The sequence below is a fragment of the Porites lutea genome, chromosome 11, assembly GCF_958299795.1.
Source record: "Porites lutea chromosome 11, jaPorLute2.1, whole genome shotgun sequence".
In the NCBI taxonomy this organism is placed as follows: Eukaryota; Metazoa; Cnidaria; class Anthozoa; order Scleractinia; family Poritidae; genus Porites; species Porites lutea.
This window is the reverse complement of record NC_133211.1, coordinates 12,961,542-12,979,126: the sequence shown is the minus strand read 5'-3', so window position 1 is coordinate 12,979,126 and position 17,585 is coordinate 12,961,542. Positions and strand designations below refer to the sequence as shown.

Sequence of the window (17,585 nt, the reverse complement as noted above, 5' to 3'; positions counted from 1 at the left end):
GTCGAGTGAGATTTGACGGCGGAGCTGTCACGAGCGGCGAAGCCGCGAGAAATATCAAACGCCTCGTCCCTACTCCCTTTTTTTGGAACACGGCTCCGCCGCCAAAACTTTGATCTCGCACCCACACGATACCGCCAGCTACGCAGGCTACGCGATGGACAAACATGCTTTATGGATTACGTTACGCCCTCTGGGCTACTGGGTTGATAATTGATAACCGTCTTGAGTTAGTGGATTAATTATTGTTTGCCATTTTATTCTTATGAAATGGGCGTGCCTCGTGACGTGTGGGTGGTCTGGGGACGAGGCAGTTCGCGGGAAATGTGCGCGTAAGTGCGTACAGTGTTTTACTACGCAGACATAGTGCGTAATAGTGCGAATAAGAGGCGTTTACGGTTTGGCGCTTGCATCGGCTGTGCGCCTGTTTGTATGTATGTCTGTTTTGAATTTACGAACTTCTAATTGGAAAATGGCTTCCGCAGTATCTTTGAAGCATCATACTCCGCTTTGCAGAGGTAATTGCAATCTCTTGCACCACGACCTGGTTGCAGCGTTGTTCACGGACGGACGTTGCGCGATCTCACGAATTGAGCGCCCGGGTGATTTACCGTTAGCTTTAAAACAGGCCATAGAGACGGCAAAATTGTCTGGATGGGACTACAATTGCTTCATACCAGATCCCTTGGAGCTTCTGAGGTGCCCTCTTCTATTTCTTGCGAGTGCCTTCGGTAAGGTTGCTATCCTGGAAGGGCTTTTGCGAAATGACTTCAGTCCACGCGTGTTAAATCAAGATGGCGAAACGGCCTTGCATTTTGCAGTAAAGCACTTTCATTTGAACAGAGTGACTCCGCTTCAAGGACGAAAAGGGAGGAAAGAGGCATTTGAAAAAATAGTGGATTTACTAACTGAGTACGACCCCAAAATTTTAGCTGTCAGATGCAAAAATGGGCGAACAGCGTTGCACGTGGCCGCCTGCTCATTTTCCAAGTGGAAAGTTGATTTTTATCAGTTTTCTACAAAACTAATGATGGAACGCTTGGTTGCGCTCCAAGACAGCTCCGTATTGACAAGAAAGGAAGTGATGGATATTGTCAAAGCCCCCGATCTCAAAGGAGATACGTTTATGCATATGTTGGCACGGAACAGTGCATACTTTGAGGCCTTGAAGTTTGGAGGGGAATTGCTCTTCCGTGGAAAGTTACCCGAAGACAGGAACAAACAAGGCAAAACTATCCTGACTCTCGCGTGGGAGACAAATCCAAGAGAGGCGACGAAAATGTTAAGTACTCTTTTGATGCATAATCGTGAAGACCAGGAAGGTGAGATAATTACCCCTTAAATTTTTTGTTTTGTTTTTTAGTTTGAGTGAGTTTGAGTAAATATAGATTACCTGTCACTTCATCACCTTCAGACGACTTCATTTACATGTGTGGGACGACACATAAGCTTGATAACACAATGGAGCTTTCCTTTTTTAACAATAAATATTGTTAAATAAGAAATTATTTAAATAAAGTGACGGGGATAATTTATTCTACAGTTTGTCTCTTAATCATAACTATAACAAAATTCTCAAATCTGATTGGTTCTCAACTGCCCTGATTTCAGCCTTAATAGGACAGTACGCGTCATGCCTAAGTAATTGGACAGTACGCGCCATCACGCGCGCGCTTAAATGGCTTTTTTTTTCATAGCTAGCGAAAAAATCTTGGAATTTCTTGTGTTTTGATTTTAAAAAAGCCCTATATATCACAAATTTTGTTAAAGTTATGATTAATTGGTAACAGAACTTCGTGTCGTCCAATTCGGTCTGTAATCATACTCGTGATTAAACAAATTGGACTCCCACTACGCAGTCGTCCGATTTTGTTAATCACTCGTATGATTACAGACCGAATTGGACTCCACTCAGTCCTGTTACCATTACATATGAAATGTAACTGTCCTTGGAGTAGAAACAGGTTTGACCACCATCTTTAAATAAAAACATTTAAACAAGTGCATACTTTGAAAAAAGCCTAACATTAAAATGTGTATTGACAGAAGTAGGTATGGAATCTCTGGCCCCTTTCACAACTGTTCTTTGTCAGACATGCAAAGCTACCCAGAAGAAGGGGAAGGAGAAGAAGGAGCAATGCATGACGACTTAAAGAACAGTAAAGAAAGAAACTTTGGAATACCCAGTTTGTTTACATTATATTTTCTCACATCAGCATACTCCAGATTTGAAATGATGGGGTGATCAAAGAGTTCATGGGAAAGTGTTCCATGTTTTTTTTTATCTCGTACGTGTATTACCCATCTCAGGTAGATTCCTGTTTGCTGAGTTAATTCTTGAGGCTGGAAAATTTGTCATGGGATTTTATTGGGAGATTAATTTTTGGGGGCTTTTGTTGGAAGCCCTGAGGAGATTGTTACCTTTCTTGTGTGTTGAAATCCCCCTAGGCATGTGTGAGAATTCTTAAAAATTATGAGGTTTATACACGTAGACTTTCTTTCATAGCCATTCTTTTGGTAGTAGCAGTCACTTGTAATATTAAGACATCTGGCCCAACAGGTTGCTCCACTGGCCCAAGCTACTGGTCAGCACTTCATGTCCCATGCCCTGTCGGGTTGCAAAATGACCTGACCTAATTAAGCCAAAGGTTAATTTCCAGCTATTCTGACATGGGTGCATCCCACTTTAATTAGCCTTATTGGACAGGTCAATACACCGTATTCATAAATGGCGGCCGCGCGGAACGACCTGGTTTCGAACGCATGAAAACGAGGCTTGGTAGGCCATGGTTACAGATCACTGATCACAACAAGAATGGCGTCCTCTAGTACAGCTTCGACTGATACTGTGATTCTTACAGAAGACGATATTCCTGGAGCTTCTTTGGCTGGTAGAAATCCTTCTTCACTTAAGAATGAAGAGCTCAAATTTTGGTTACGTTGTCGAGGCGATTCGCTTAAGGGACTAAAGACGAAAGCACAGCTCGTAAAACGGTAAGCACGCGTTCACAGCTTCCCGAGAACACAATAAATTCTGAGAGTACGCGTGAAATTGAAAAATATTTCTTGATTATATTGCAGAGTCCAAGAGTATATTAAAAACGGAAGAGATACTATGGTGGTCGATCCTGATCCGGATGAAATATACACAAAAAGAAAGGCGAGGGTTTCGAATCTACCAAATGGCGCCGCTCCTGTCACATCAAGTGTGAAATATCCGAGCGATGGCTGGGGTAAGTCGCTCGAAAGGATGCCGTCTTTTACGAGGGCAGAAATGAATCAGCACGTGGCAAATTCAGGAAAACGAGTCGCAAATGCTGAGTACCACTCGATTCCGACGAATTTAAGGAAAGCGAAAACATTTCTGCAGGACGAGTACCTAAAAGAAATCGAAGCCAACAGCGATCAGAGGTATTTTTATTTGAAAGCAAAGTGCTTTCATAGTTTCAAGAAGAGTGAAGCTCCCCATGATCTTCGTTTCGCTATGTGCATTGTCTCAGGCCAAGTCACACATGCCAACTGCTCATGCAAAGCTGGCAAAGTGGGATATTGCAACCACGTTCTTGCATTGATGTTCAAAGCATGCAAGTTTAGTTTATTTGATAGTAAAAGCACCGATGATTTGTGCCAGGATGATGATGAATTGCCTGATCTTGCCTGTACCTCACAGCTCCAGAAATGGCACAAAAAGGGTCGAGGGGACAAAATATCTGCCCAACCAGTAATGGAAGTCACCGTTACTAAGACTAAACTAGATGAGGCAAGGTGCAGAGAAGGAGTGAAATGCTTGATATATGATGCAAGATGCAACCCCGAGCATGACTTTCAAGCTGAAATGAACTTGAAAAAGGCTCTTGAGAAAATAAATCCTCTAATGGGTTTATCAATAATGGCAAGAGAGGATTCTTCTCTCAGCAAATCTGTGGAGACGAAGTTTGGCAAAAGTCAAATTGGCTCATTTTGTAGCTACCAATTGACTCATACTGAGGCAAACTTTGTGGCTACCATTGACATTTCATCTGTACCAAGAAATGACATTGGTGAAACTGAACTGACTTATCCCAGGTTCCCGCTAAACTCGGGTAGTGATTTTGTATGGCCTGACAACTTGACTGTGTCTGAAAAGGCACTCATCAGTTCTCTTGTGGTTGATGAAATTAAGATCAACAATATTGAGGTAGCCACAAGAGATCAATCATCCTCAGAGCAGTGGAAGAAGGAACGAAAATTCAGATTCACTGCTTCAAAATTTGACCTCATCTCAAAAAGGCAAAGGCACCATGAGAAGTTTGCAGTGGATCTCATTAATCCAAAACCATTCACCTCAAGGTATGTGGAACATGGCATAAAATATGAACCAATTGCTATCCAAGAGTATGAGAAAGTAATGTTCACACGGAAGACACCTGTTAAGGTTTTCAAGAGTGGGTTTGTTGTTTGTCTGGACATGCCATTTTTGGGGGGCTCACCAGATGGCAGAGTTGTCGATTTTGGATGCCGGTATCAATTTGGACTTGCCGAAGTAAAATGTCCAGAAACAAAATTTCAAGTAACCCCACTAGATGCCTGCCAAGACCCCAATTTCTTTTGTGAGGATATCAATGGACAGTGTAAACTGAAAAGGACTCATGCCTACTTTGCTCAAGTGCAAGGCCAGATGGGTGTAAGTGGAGCATCATGGTGTGACTTCATTGTTTACACAAAGAAGGGCATTTCTGTAGAGAGAATTCCATTTGATCCTGCCTACTGGGAAACTCTGAAGCTAAAGCTTCACACATATTACTTTAACCATTTTATTAAAACTGCAGCAACTGAGTTTGCAAAGTAATAATCTACCACTTCTACTTCTTTTTTCCCTTGTTCCTGTTTTATGATAATGACTATAAAACAAAGGGAATACAAATCAAACTATTTTGAAAGCATTTTAATCAGAAATGCATTTTAATCTACAACAATGATGTAAACAGATGCTTGAGATTACATTTTATGTACTTTGTTTGTACTTGCATCTAGTTTACTGAATACTTCTTGTCAATTATTTTACATCATTTATCAGTTGACCTATAAGCTCCAATCTAGTGATCAGCAGTGAAATTCTGCTGGTGAAAATATAAATAATGAAACAAACCCAAGTCTTGATAATAGAGATCAGCAAAGTTAGACCCAGGTTTTGCAAAGAATCTCTCTCAACTACAACACCACAACTACAGGAAGTGTAGGTAACCTAGGAGGGAGAATTTGTGATCATGGTAATCATTGGAGCTTAATAGGTTGAAAAGAGTTGCAGTTCCAAACTTAAGCATATCAGAATTACGATGGAAGGTTGTCTTAAGGCTATGAAGTAGTATGCCTAAGTATTTCAATCTTAAGGTTCATTATATATCAGTCTTTCTGAGTACCCAGTTGAGGTGATGAAGTTGGTAGCAATTTTTATATACAGCCAAGTGCTTTTGACATCCCTGTATTTTGAACTACAGCTGTTCCATGCTTATAATAGTGCTCAGGAGTTTTTTTTTTTTTTAAAAAATCACATGATCTATGGAAAATAGTCTCAAAATGTATTGGAATACCTTGTGATATCTTTGGCTACACCACCTGAGGCAAACATGATTTCCCCTTAGTTTATAATTTTCTCATTGTTAAAATACCTGCTTGCTTAATATGCTTGGGTAAATTAAACTTTCTGATTACTTTGGCTACTGATAGACCCTACAGTCAACAGAAGTTTTTGTTCGGGGCAGTTCCCTTTTCTGACCTTGAAAAATATTTTGCCTTAGTAGGTTTTTAAAGAGTAAATTCAACTAGATGGGAAAATGTCACTTTTCTCAGGCAAACCTCAAATTTATATAGCTAAAGCTGCCTTCTTCAACCACAGCTAATGTAAGCAAAAGTTGTGTAGTAAGCACAATTTTGATTGTCAAACCATATAGGGATTTTCCAGTCAGCACAATGTCACTTGACATAATCAATAAAAACTAAGGAAATGTTCACAAAATTAACTGTATCAAAATAATAAATGTATCTGTCAATGTTAAGCTACAGAGTGGGTGAGGGTGTTGACAATGTGGGATATTTTTATGTTTCATGCTGTTCCATGTTTTGGACTAATTCAAGATGGCTAGAAACAGTTTTCACTAATTTCCAAGACATAGATTTTGATGAGTCATTAGAACTACTTTATATCAGTTGATGTCAAACTCATGGTATAAAAAAACTGCCCAGTTATTGTTGAGTAAGTTGCTGTTAATTTTGTAGCACAATAGGTTACCATAGCGATATCTACATATCAGAAAGTGCTGGAAACTGTTTCAAGCCACTTTAGGCACTAATGATTGGATCCTGCATATTGCACAACATTGCACAAACACACCACATTTGATTTATTACCCCAAACTGGCTTAATGGAATAACTCCATCAAAGATGAGAAAGTTCTTCACCTTGTTGATAGCTCTTTCCACATGGATACGCAAACTAGCAATTTCTTGTGTTGCTATCACATCTTCAGCTGACATCTGATCAGACATTCCCAGGAAAGGGGGAATGTTTAAAGAGACTCCTAGGGGAAGTATGTCTTCAATCGTGAAACCCTTGTCAGCCATCACAGTGTCTCCTTTTGAAAAGGGAAGGCTCAAGAAGCCACTGCGTTCTACCATTTCCCTGTCGGATATGCTGCCAGTATATAGTTGCCCAATAAAGGTAAAAAACCCTTTTGGTGAAATTCCCACTAATGCCTTTAAAGTTGTATGGTGCTTATATGAACTAAACAGCTCACTATTTAAAAGAAGGCTACTCGGCATTTCACAACGCACTTCTGTGCAGTCAATGATTACCCTTGTGGTTGGATATTTGGTCTTAAAATCTTCTGGCATTGTCTCATTGACTAGTTCTCTGGAAGGCCAAATATTTATGTTGCCAAGTTTGAAATACAAAAAATTTATCCAAGAGATAAAAATTCTGCTCACAGTTGGCTGAGAGACATTAAACAAGTGAGCTAAATGCAACTCGGCAAAACCTTGCCTCAGCCTACACAATGTTAGAAAGAACTCGTCCACTGGCTTTAAGGTCCTTGGTCTTCCTTGTTTCACTGGCCTGGCAGTGCCATCGACATCTTTCCCAGACAACCAATAACTAATATTTTCACCCCTGTCACCAGGATCCAAATAGTGGTACAAGGCCATCATTGTCTGGAGGTTTGGAAATCCAGTGTAAAATGCCACCAGTGAGTCCTGTGAGGCGATGTTTTTAAATGAAAACAACCGCTCCTCAAGTTTCTCGTATTTCTCCTCAAGATCTGTAACTTTCTCTTTCAGTTTTGAAACCAGTTCCTGTAGTTCTTCATTCTTCGCTAGAGCTGCGGAAAGCTGGTCTTCAAGGTCAGCTATCAATAAATCTTTCTCAGATTTCTCGGCAAAATGTGTCGTGTTTTGCATTTCCGCTGTTTCCGGAAAGGCCAAGTCGGCCGCCATATTTGTTGACGTTGCAATTTCACGGCTTTCGGCTGCCAAATCCGTAGACTCACTAGCTTCTGACGTTAAATTCTTTGCCACAGATGTAGCCGTGAAGCGTGGTGTCGGCGGTGCTCGTTTTCTCGGCGAACTTCGTTTCCATGCAAATATGCTTGGCACAGCTCCTGGTTTGGGGCTAACCCTGCCGTTCAGACTTTTACGCAAATCCTCCGTCTTGAAATGTCTTGAACAAACCCGGGTTCCCTCATTTACGGAAAAATACGGCCCAACATCTCTCCTGATAGCATGGATCCATTGCTTCATAAGGTCTTCGTCTTCTGGAAAGCGAAAAAAAGAAATCTTTTCGCCCGTCTCTTTGTCTCGTTTGTCCTTCTTTGTACAGAGCGGTACACAGCAATTTGTGGGCATCTCACAACCTCTCCACGACGGATTTCGTACTTATAACGCAAAGATATCCTGTTCGGAAACTTGAAGAACCTTTTTATCCAGTTATATTCCAAAATATCCACGGTTTCAACGACGCTTCTGAGAAATTTTGATAGCATAGGCGATTTGTAATACAAGTCTAAGTGCTCTACAAGGATTCTATAGCCTACCAAGCCTCGTTTTCAAGCATTCGAAACCAGGTCGTTCCGCGCGGCCGCCATTTATGAATACGGTGTATGGTTTTACCAAAAAAGCCTGTATTAAGGGAACACCTAGCATGTTGACCTGGTACAGATTTTTTTTTTTGAAGAAGGGGAGAAGGAAAGGGGGGGGTCTGATTTATATGTTTTGGTTTCACTAGAGAACGTGAATGTCCAATTGGTTGTCTGGGTTCAATGGACCTCATCTGACCAAATGGAGTTTTAAACTAAGGAAACAGCAAACAAGTACTTTTGGTATATTAAAGAATGTTCAAACACGCACAAAAGTGACTGCTTGTAGCTTAATAACAATACAGTGAAACCCGCCTTTTAGCTACCTCGGTAATACAGTGTCACCCGGCAAAACTACCATACATCAAGTCTTGTAAAAAAACCCACGTTAATACGACAAAAGTTGTTTGGCCCGTTGATGACTGTATTAATGGGGTTCCACTGTAATCGTAAAAAGAATGAATGAGTAAGAATCATATAAGAGCTGAACTTTCCCCTTTTCCTTTTTCATTAGGGAGATCAACTGAGATTGACCCTGAGGAACGTATCAGTGCTGATGAAAATCTTGTGGCCACCAACAGTCCAGCCCATAGGTTGGCTTCTCTTGAATTTTCATCCGAAGGTGGTGAACAATCCCTTTGTCATCTCTCAGTTGCTGATGAAGGTATACCATATATTGACCAGGTATTCTCACTCTCAAGTGGAGACAATGAGTGTAACTTAAGCAGCCCCCAAGAAGATACAATAAACAATGAGGTGTGCTCAGTGTCCTCTGAAGAGTGTGTGGCAAGAGTAAAGAAGTCGTATTCCAGTGAGGAGCCAAAGGAAGGTGAAATCAAGAAATTTTGCGTGGAAGCCACCCTTACCAGTTCAAGTGAATGTTTGACTAAATTCACTGATGCAGACAGCTCATTTTTAGAGTTTGTCAAGACTGAAGGGCTGGGACTGCATGCCCAAACAAAGAAGAACATTGTGGGTGTGGTTATGACAGAGTACTCAAATAAATTGAGAGAAATAGAAAGTAGACTTCCAATGTTGGGGCAGCTAATATCAGAAGAAGAAATGGCTCTGAGGCAGAAGGAAGAGAGAGAGCAAGCCTTGGAAGAGGAACTTGACTTGCTGAAAAAAGAAATGTTGGAAAAGCAAAGGTGCATTAATGATCTGAGGCAGCAGTGTGAGTCGTTACGTGATGAGAAGTTGTTGATTAAAAGGAAAGTTGTGTATTGTCAGGAGGTTGAGCAACAACTGGAGTCAGGGAACGGTAGTAGTTTAAAAAAGGTCAGATCAGAGTGACTAGACTTGACGTTGTGACTCCTCAGGAATAAAAGAACCAAATTCATTGATGACTTGAAGGGTTAAATCTGGGAGTAGAAAGTTTGAAGCTGAAGATGTACTGTTTAATTGCTTGTCCAGTTTGTTTTGCTATTGCCCCTGGCCCTTAAAGCTTCTTTACTGCGGCAGTGTTCTACCCAAGGATTTTAAGAAGGCCAGGAGGTATTCTGGCTGTGATTTTCGACAGTGTTTGTATGAAGCCTGCTGTAGACTGAATAATAGGATAATTATAAAGACAGTAAACAATATGCAACCCGCCACAGCAAGGCAGTAACCAATATGATCGTTTCTCATTTCTCTCCTTGTTTTTGTTATGCCCATTGACAGTGTGGGAAGGTTGTTTATTAATCCTTGTAAGCCCCTCAAAGGGCCCTTGTGTTTCTAGGACAATTTCAAGATGCATGGCTGCCATTCAGTGAAATTAATGCACCACAGGTTTCATCCAACATTAAATCATTTTAAAAAATGAACTAATTGCGAGAAATGTCAACGTAAGGTTTAAGCCAGGTGGAAATGATTTTCCAGTGAATAAAGCCAGGTACCCTTCCTAGCCTTTAATACTTAGGAGAACACTGTGCAGATGTTATTAGAGAAAGCTTGCATTGAGAGAAAACATACAGCAGTGATGTATATTTGATCTATATTTAATCAAAAAAGTGCCACCGTCAAGTAAGCACTCTTTATAGGATCAAAAATGTAAAATAACAGCCTCCTACCCCCTCCCCCTTGGAGTAGTGCCTCACTGTTTCAGCAACGTTGTTCTTTCTATGGTAATGTTATTTTTGAAAAAATAAAAAAACCATAAAAACAAGAACAATTCCATGCTAATGTTAGTAGCTGATGGGAAGTTTTTTTAAAAAAACAATTAGTGTCATCCCTCTTTAAGTGGTGCATTGACAAGTAGAAAAAATATAAAGAGTACTGGCACTCTTTCGAATAAATACAGTACGCATTTTGAGTCGGCATGTGACTTAAAATTTGAACTATTTATTTGCAAGTGGGTGGCACTTAAGCTACACAAGTTGCTTGAAACACAGCACATGCTACTTTAGGGTCCTCTGCAAAGGGCTTTCGGATAGTGGAATTGCGAGTTCTTTGGGATCATTTGAAGATTCTGGGAAACTGACCACCATACCCCTCCCCCTAAGTCAACATAAACACTTAATTCACTTAGGGCAAGATTGACTTAAGGGAGGGTAGCTTCAATTAATGTTCTTTTTGCATGAGTTTGAGCCAATGTTTATGTATATAGTAGTAGTGTCAAAGAGTATATTTTTTTATGACTTCTATGGAAATTATATTTTATAAATCAAAGACTAGTGAAAGTCTATTTAAAACTGTTTAGAAGTCAGTCTTTAGAGTTCTGAAAAATTAACAAAAACATTTGAGAAATATTTCTTATTTTTTGGGGGGGAAAAAAGAAGGTCAATTCCTCCATTTTGTTTTGTTTGTTTTGTTTTTGGAGAAGACAATTTTATTGATTTATACGGGCTAAATAAAAGTAATATTTTTTGCGTTAAATATTACTACAAAAATTAATATTATTAAGATTAATTAAGTGTAAAGATATCATTTAATCTGGATGTTATAGTTCTTGAAACATTGAAGGATTATTTAAAACCATGTACTAATTTCTTTCGGTACTGTCTTTGTAAATAAAAGTTCCTTTCATTTTGTATCAACACTGTCATGGCGTCTCAATAACTAACCTTCTCTTGCGTTGTTGTTAGCCTTCATGCCCTTTATTATTTATAGCCATCTGTCCGCCGCAAAGGTCCTTCTATGTCATAGGAGGAGGAAAAAATGAAAGCGCGCGGGGGAGGATGGGAAGGGACCACCGCGCCTTTCCTAATATTTTTTATTATTGCTATTTTTCTTGGAATACCCAGCTGGAATCTCTGCGGAGGAGGGTTTATAGGTCAGGCGAAGCATTTACAAGTTTACAGCCTGGAAACAGTCTCCAAGCTACGCTAAACCGAGATTATTTGGGGTCTGTCAGCATTGATGATTGAGGAGTCACTGGCCAATTGACACGCTCTATGGTGTAACTTTGACTTGAAAAGCTTTCTATTTCAAGAAAGCGATGGAGCCGCGACGAGGCGGAATGTACGAAAAGAAGCTTTTTGTAACCGTTTTTTTTTTCTTTCAAGTGCAGAGTTAAGAGTGGGAACTCTGTCGGGCTTCTTTTTTTTTTAAGAAAAAAAAAACCTTTTTAGTGGCGCCACATTAATGAACCTCCTACCGACTTGGTTAACAACAGCTATATTTTTTAGCTTCTTAAACTATTGCTCTGAAAAGATGCAGACAGCCATCGAACTTTGCTTTTTTGGTGGGGGGGGGGGGGGGGGGACAAGGTGTGTTATGGGTAATTTAAAAGTGGTGTATGGTAATGAATATCGTGTAATGATTAATTACTTTTCAAAATAATACGTCATGAAAGTTAAAGATTTCTTAATTGTTAAATATTTCGACTTATCTGTTGTAGCTTGCGCGCGCACGACCCTCGTTTGATTTTGGGCATTCCGGAACGTAACATGGTTTCACAAAAGTACCACACCCCGCTTTGCGGCAACAACTGTAAGATCGAACACCATGATTTGGTTACAGTCCTCTGCCTGGACAGTTCGCAAAAGTCTGATGAAATACCTGACCTACTGAAAGAATGCATCGGCTCCTACCAGAACTGGGATCACAACGGTGAAGTTCCTGATCCGCTAGAGGACCTCAGGTGCCCGCTGATCTATCTGGCGTCCTCATTTGGTAAGGCAGCGCTCGTTCGGGCCCTGCTTCAAGACAACTTCGACGCGCGCGCAGTAAACTTCAACGGGGAAACCGCACTTCACGGGGCTACCCATTACATTTACCGTACGGGCGCGCTGAAAAACCGGGGCTTCAAAGTGGCTTCCACTTTAGGGCCGATTAAAAATAGGATGAAGGCTTTTGAGCAGATCTTGATCAGTTTAACTGAAAAAGACCCCAAACTTATGTTCGTTCAAGACAACAACGGGAACACAGCTTTTCACGCTGTCGCTGACAACATTTGGAACGATCGGTCAAACGACCCCCAAGGGAAAACTGCTAACTTTTACCAGTTTTGCCTGAAAAGTATGATTAATCGGGCCTTGGCTTTAGAAGAAGGCGGAAAGTTGACGAGAGAGGAGATATTAGAAGCCTTGAATGCCGAAAACGGTGAAGGAGATACCATTTTCCATATATTGGCGCGGGATTACGCGTTCGGATTCAAAAGTATGAAGCAAGTTCTGGACAAATTTTTTGATGGCCAAGTGCCCTCTAAAATCAACAAGGAAAAAGAGACTGTCGCCAAGATCGCTCTGCGGCGCAATCAAAAAAGAGCGATACAGGTCTTTCCTGGCTTCTTGAAACAAAGTAAGTGGTGTTAAAAACCTGAGCCGGGTTGTTCAGAGCTGGGTGGGTTAAGGGACTGTGAATATAACTTCGAACGTTTACGAAGCAAATCCCTGTAAATTCTTTTTAACCGTACAATCCGATATTGGATGAGCTAAAATGACCCTTTAAACTAGCAGTGAAAACGCAGTTACTGACTTAAGAAATAACCTAGTATCATGTGGTTTACGCCATCTTTCGGTTCCTTTCGGTAACAAGGCGAAACTTGGTCAGGATTTTGAATTCCCCACCAAGAAGTGCATCTTATAAAAACACTAACGCATTCAGTGCCTGGTAGCTCTCATATTATAAGCTTCACTGCTTTCGGATTTTTATCGGACACTTAGAACTTGTAACCAGGACTAATAACTATCCGGCAAAACATAATTGAGAGAACAAGCTTAACACGCGTTTTACTTATCTTAACATCGATATTTTCAATTTCAACGTTACCAGTTTATTATAGGAAAGCACTTGCAACTTTCGCACTGTTTCATTTACTGAGCTACACTTAAAGACTTTTCGAACGGACCCATCCGGTATAGCAAAGATCTACTGTTCACTAGCTCTCAGCGGCAGACAAGAATCGGTAGTTCATAGTATCGGTCTGATATCGCCTATGAATCGGTTCAAGGTTTGTCTCCTACAGGGTGCTTAAGCAACGACGATGGCAACGGCAACGGCAACGAGACCGACAAAAAAGCAATAGGTTTAGATTGGCAAAACAACAACACGTGCATCACGCTTTTTTGTACATTTTATTGCCGTCGTTACACGATTTCTACGACGTAAAACTGCCCAATTTCACGTTTTGTGGAGGACGGAAACGCAAGACAACGACTCTCTTTTCCTTTTCCTGAACCCTGGTACAGTCCTTTAGAATTTAACTCCCGAAAAATTCGCCAGCATTTGTCGAAATGAACAAGATAGAATAAACGCGATAAAGTTTGAAGCAGCGCGTTTTCGTAGTGTGGCCGTCCCCGTCGTTGTTGCTTCCTATTACCTGTAACTTCATTAATGAAGACTGAAGAACAAGGGGACAAACTCAATCAGTCCAGTCACCTCATTACGGAGCTGATACTGTACAGTTGGAACTTTCCTTTCGCAGCCTTTATGTTCTCACTCTAGTACGTCATTCAGTCTGTTCGTTCCAGCCTGCTAGCAGACTGAGGCGTCTTTTCACGGTAATATATACCTGCTAGCAGGGAAACTATTCCATTGTGCCTGCCCACATCACTGAAGGAGGAGGATTTACTGTCCGTGGGCGGATTTAGAGGGAGCCCTCCGCCATTTTTTGATTTGAAATAACTGGCTTGAGTATAGCCTCGTCATCATTTCCACTTGATTTACATCTGGAGTTTCCACAACGCTGTTCTATTTTGTTTGTAGGCGACAGTTCAATTTTAATCAGTTCCGACGACTCTGAAACATCCGTCAGTGACTCGCCCTCACCTGGCACGTCAGGGGAATCTAAAGAGATATCTACACTCACTGACACCACAGTCCACCAGGAAATACCTTTGATTGTCATCTCTGATCAGGACATGCCACAGGTTCCCCACTCAATAGAAGCAGAAGAGAACAGTTCGAGTGAGGTTATTGCCAATTCTGAAGAGACAACGGATGGCTTTGCGGAGCAGGAACAAGACACAGTTCCGTTGGCAAACCCCGGAACACACGACCTGCTGACTGTCTCGATTGATAGCACCCTGGGAAAGGCCTCTCAAATTGAAGTTCCTTCGTTTCTTAGCCTTTCTCACAAGTCTAATGTCGTCAGTGTTTCACCGTTTGACCGCCTTATCAGCACACCGGTGAACGCCGAAGTGATGTATGTGACGGAAACTACTACAACCTCTAAGTGCAACAACTCGGCGGAAAAGGGAGAACAGGACGATGCTACACGCAAACATATTGGAAAGCTTGATACTGCCAATAAACACACTGCGAATGATCAGTCAGATCCAACAGCTCCATTTAGTACCACCTCCTCTTTTGATTCTGACTCAGGGTCTCCTAGCAACAGTCAACAAGGTTCCATCGGTGGCGAACCTCCCAGCGAGGAGAGAATGGCTATCAACTCTGAAGAGTCAGCGTCGCGAAAAAGTGACAATGAAGGCCAGACTGTCGCTGAAAATATCGCGGACGCCTCTGGTAAGGTAAGTGGCGATGTACAAGAAAACAGCTTTGAAAATGAAGCGTCCGAGGATAACGTAGTAGAGTCACATGGTGCTCATGTACCCATTGGTGATGTTGTTGACCTTGACGCACCGACGGCTGGAAAGGACGGACACGAGCCATCCAATCAGAAGACTTCGTTTGACGTACTGCAGGTAAACCAAACCCGAAGGGTCAACTCTGGTGATTATCCGACGCAGGAGATGGCCGTCTGTGGAACAATACCGAGTGACTTGTTTAATCCACCACTGAACCAAAGTACACAATCAGGAGAATACACCCAGCAGTACGCGGCATATTATATGATAGACACGCAAAGCCCCGCATCACAAAACCACTCCAATGTTTCTTACGATAAAACTCAAGCACAGGAGTCTAAGTCATTAACATCCCTCGCATCTGCAAGTACAGAGTCCATCCACTCCGACTCTCTCGAGTCACTGGACGTTAGTCAGGGGGGCTCGGATGATAGAAGCACCATTTTAAAGTGCATCACAGACAACTCCTTCCTAGAGTTCCTTATAACCGAGGGCCTTGAGCTTGACTCCTCTAGCAAAAAGGACGTTGTGCACGTGGTCATGACGCAATACAGTAACAAGTTCAACAACATAGAGAGTACGATTCCCAAGCTCGCAGCGCAAATAAGGCAAACAGAAACGACCATTGATCAACAAAAAGAGAAAGTCGCACAACTGCAGAAGGAATTAGAGTACGTGAAAAGTGAAATTGTCAAAAACAAGAATGCACTTGAAGGGTTCACCAATGAGAAGCAGGAATTAAGCAAGCGGCGAAAAGCCTTGAAGCGCAAGGTGACTCGCTGTGAACAAACCATGAAACAACTGTTGGGTAACTCGAAGAAGAGTAGATTTGATTGAGCATTTCCTTACCTCACTTAAGTTCTGACAAATTGTATACATTTTTACATCTTGAGTTTGCAAATAAATTCTTGCTAAACGGATTAATTTACCCAAGTTCAAGTATATTTCCCTTAAACAGACGTTAAAGAACTAGAAAAAGTACGCGTAAACAATTTGTTTCTCGATCTCTCAGGACTCGTTCTTTGTGTTGTTTTGTTTATGAAAGAACAATATTTCCAAACTGCAAAAATACTTAAAATGAAACTTCTAACTTGTATTAATACAACGCTGTCATTAAAAACCATTAAAGGTAATTTTCTTACCTAGTCATTCACTCAGTATGTGGAGGTCTTCCCGGCTGTGGAACTCTTTGATAAATTCATCAGAAACCTCTCTTCCTGCAATTGTGGTTTCTCCTATATATTATTACATCAATCCTCACGTAGGGCCCATTTTCATTAGGTATGATAACGTTACGCTACGCTACCATCAGATTATACCCAATTTTGTTCTTTAACCCTCCCTTAGCCTCCTACGAAGACGTTCTCAGGGGTTGGTCACACGTTCCTGCCCCAAAGCGTGACGAACCCCTAAGAACGTCTGCGTGAGAGGCTAACCCTCCCTGTGCCTTTAATGTATCAAAATTCAAAATTTGGGCCCCGTTTTGCTACAAGTCTTAGTAATGAGGAGAGAACAAGAAAAATGGCAGAAACGTTTCAGGTCACATCTCTCTTGAAAGACACCTTTGTAAACAGGCACCTAAAGGTGTCACTGTCATTGGCCCGTCATTTTCGCTTGACTCTCCATACTAAAGGCAAACGCACTTTGGGCCGGTCGTCCCATCTCTGTCCATCGTAGAGCTGGGGAGGTGAATGGTATCGTGTTCATCATTTTTAGTGCTGATTCCTCAGAGTTCAACGAAAAGTTTTATAAACGAAGAAATCTCAAACCTGTGGACGCATTTTGTTATATTAAAGCAATTTTGGGCAGATGCGGTTTGTGATTCGATTTACTAATCAAACTAGTGGTGGCGATTATCACGGGAAACATTAAACTTGAGTGTAACCACGTTTGCCTCGGTAGGGATCCTCGGTATGTAAAACACAAATGTGCGAAAGAAATGATAATTTGACATGCAGACAGAAAGAACAGAGGAGGGAAATACAGTAAAATATAATATCAGTACCGAGTGATCAAAATTAATGGGGTTTTATTACTTTTCCTTTGTGGCATGAGCCTGTTTAGTTACATGTCCGTGTACATATATTATGAACTATACAAACAGCTTACATCATCTTACATCTCTGGGATACAACTTCAATAAAGACTATCCAAAAAACGCATTAAGTCAGTAATGAAAAAATATATTTTAGGTTGGTTAAAAATAGCATTGCTGGAAAAAACTGTTTGTTTGCAAACACTCAATGTCATATCCAGGTAGAAGATTGGTGGTGTGTGGGCACCCTAATCAGATGGGAGGAGTCATTTGGTAGTTATGTGCTTATCCTCCAAATACGGCTTTCACCCTTCCCTACCACTAGGGGCATTTAGGGCCAGAGAAATTTGCGTTTAAAGCTAAAAAAATTAGGGGAACATTAAAGAGCCAAAGTATGGACTTTTCTTGTATCTGATTGTAGTACTAATATATTATAAAACCTTTTTCCATATTTGTGTTTTCCTGTCACTATTGAACCAAACTAAGCCCTCCATCCAC

At 41.1% G+C, this 17,585-nt stretch overlaps 4 protein-coding genes across 4 annotated transcripts; 3 read left to right on the top strand and 1 right to left on the bottom strand.

Annotated features, from left to right (window-relative positions):
- Nucleotides 1-387: 387 nt before the first annotated feature.
- LOC140952187 (uncharacterized) lies at nucleotides 388-10,061 on the top strand. Its single transcript, XM_073401608.1, has 2 exons — nucleotides 388-1,319; nucleotides 8,617-10,061. Exons 1-2 carry the CDS (start codon nucleotides 434-436, stop codon nucleotides 9,393-9,395), a joined length of 1,665 nt encoding a protein of 554 aa, XP_073257709.1. The 5' UTR covers nucleotides 388-433; the 3' UTR covers nucleotides 9,396-10,061.
- LOC140952696 (uncharacterized) lies at nucleotides 2,813-4,830 on the top strand. The gene is made up of 2 exons (XM_073402138.1): nucleotides 2,813-2,991; nucleotides 3,079-4,830. Exons 1-2 carry the CDS (start codon nucleotides 2,813-2,815, stop codon nucleotides 4,823-4,825), a joined length of 1,926 nt encoding a protein of 641 aa, XP_073258239.1. The 3' UTR covers nucleotides 4,826-4,830.
- On the bottom strand, nucleotides 4,932-8,112 carry LOC140952858 (uncharacterized). Its single transcript, XM_073402310.1, has one exon. It carries the CDS (start codon nucleotides 7,870-7,872, stop codon nucleotides 6,316-6,318), a length of 1,557 nt encoding a protein of 518 aa, XP_073258411.1. The 5' UTR covers nucleotides 7,873-8,112; the 3' UTR covers nucleotides 4,932-6,315.
- Nucleotides 10,062-11,952: 1,891 nt separating the features above from the next.
- On the top strand, nucleotides 11,953-15,985 carry LOC140953231 (uncharacterized). Its single transcript, XM_073402731.1, has 2 exons — nucleotides 11,953-12,821; nucleotides 14,229-15,985. The coding sequence occupies exons 1-2, from the start codon at nucleotides 11,969-11,971 to the stop codon at nucleotides 15,887-15,889; spliced, it is 2,514 nt and encodes an 837-aa protein (XP_073258832.1). The 5' UTR covers nucleotides 11,953-11,968; the 3' UTR covers nucleotides 15,890-15,985.
- Nucleotides 15,986-17,585: the final 1,600 nt, after the last annotated feature.

Coding starts and splice junctions, on each gene's coding strand:
- LOC140952696 (XM_073402138.1), top strand. CDS start 2,813: ATGGCGTCCTCTAGTACAGCTTCGACTGATACTGTGATTCTTACAGAA. Junction 2,992..3,078: donor AAAGCACAGCTCGTAAAACG/GTAAGCACGCGT, acceptor ATTATATTGCAG/AGTCCAAGAGTATATTAAAA.
- LOC140952187 (XM_073401608.1), top strand. CDS start 434: ATGTCTGTTTTGAATTTACGAACTTCTAATTGGAAAATGGCTTCCGCA. Junction 1,320..8,616: donor TAATCGTGAAGACCAGGAAG/GTGAGATAATTA, acceptor CTTTTTCATTAG/GGAGATCAACTGAGATTGAC.
- LOC140952858 (XM_073402310.1), bottom strand. CDS start 7,872: ATGCCCACAAATTGCTGTGTACCGCTCTGTACAAAGAAGGACAAACGA.
- LOC140953231 (XM_073402731.1), top strand. CDS start 11,969: ATGGTTTCACAAAAGTACCACACCCCGCTTTGCGGCAACAACTGTAAG. Junction 12,822..14,228: donor TCCTGGCTTCTTGAAACAAA/GTAAGTGGTGTT, acceptor TTTTGTTTGTAG/GCGACAGTTCAATTTTAATC.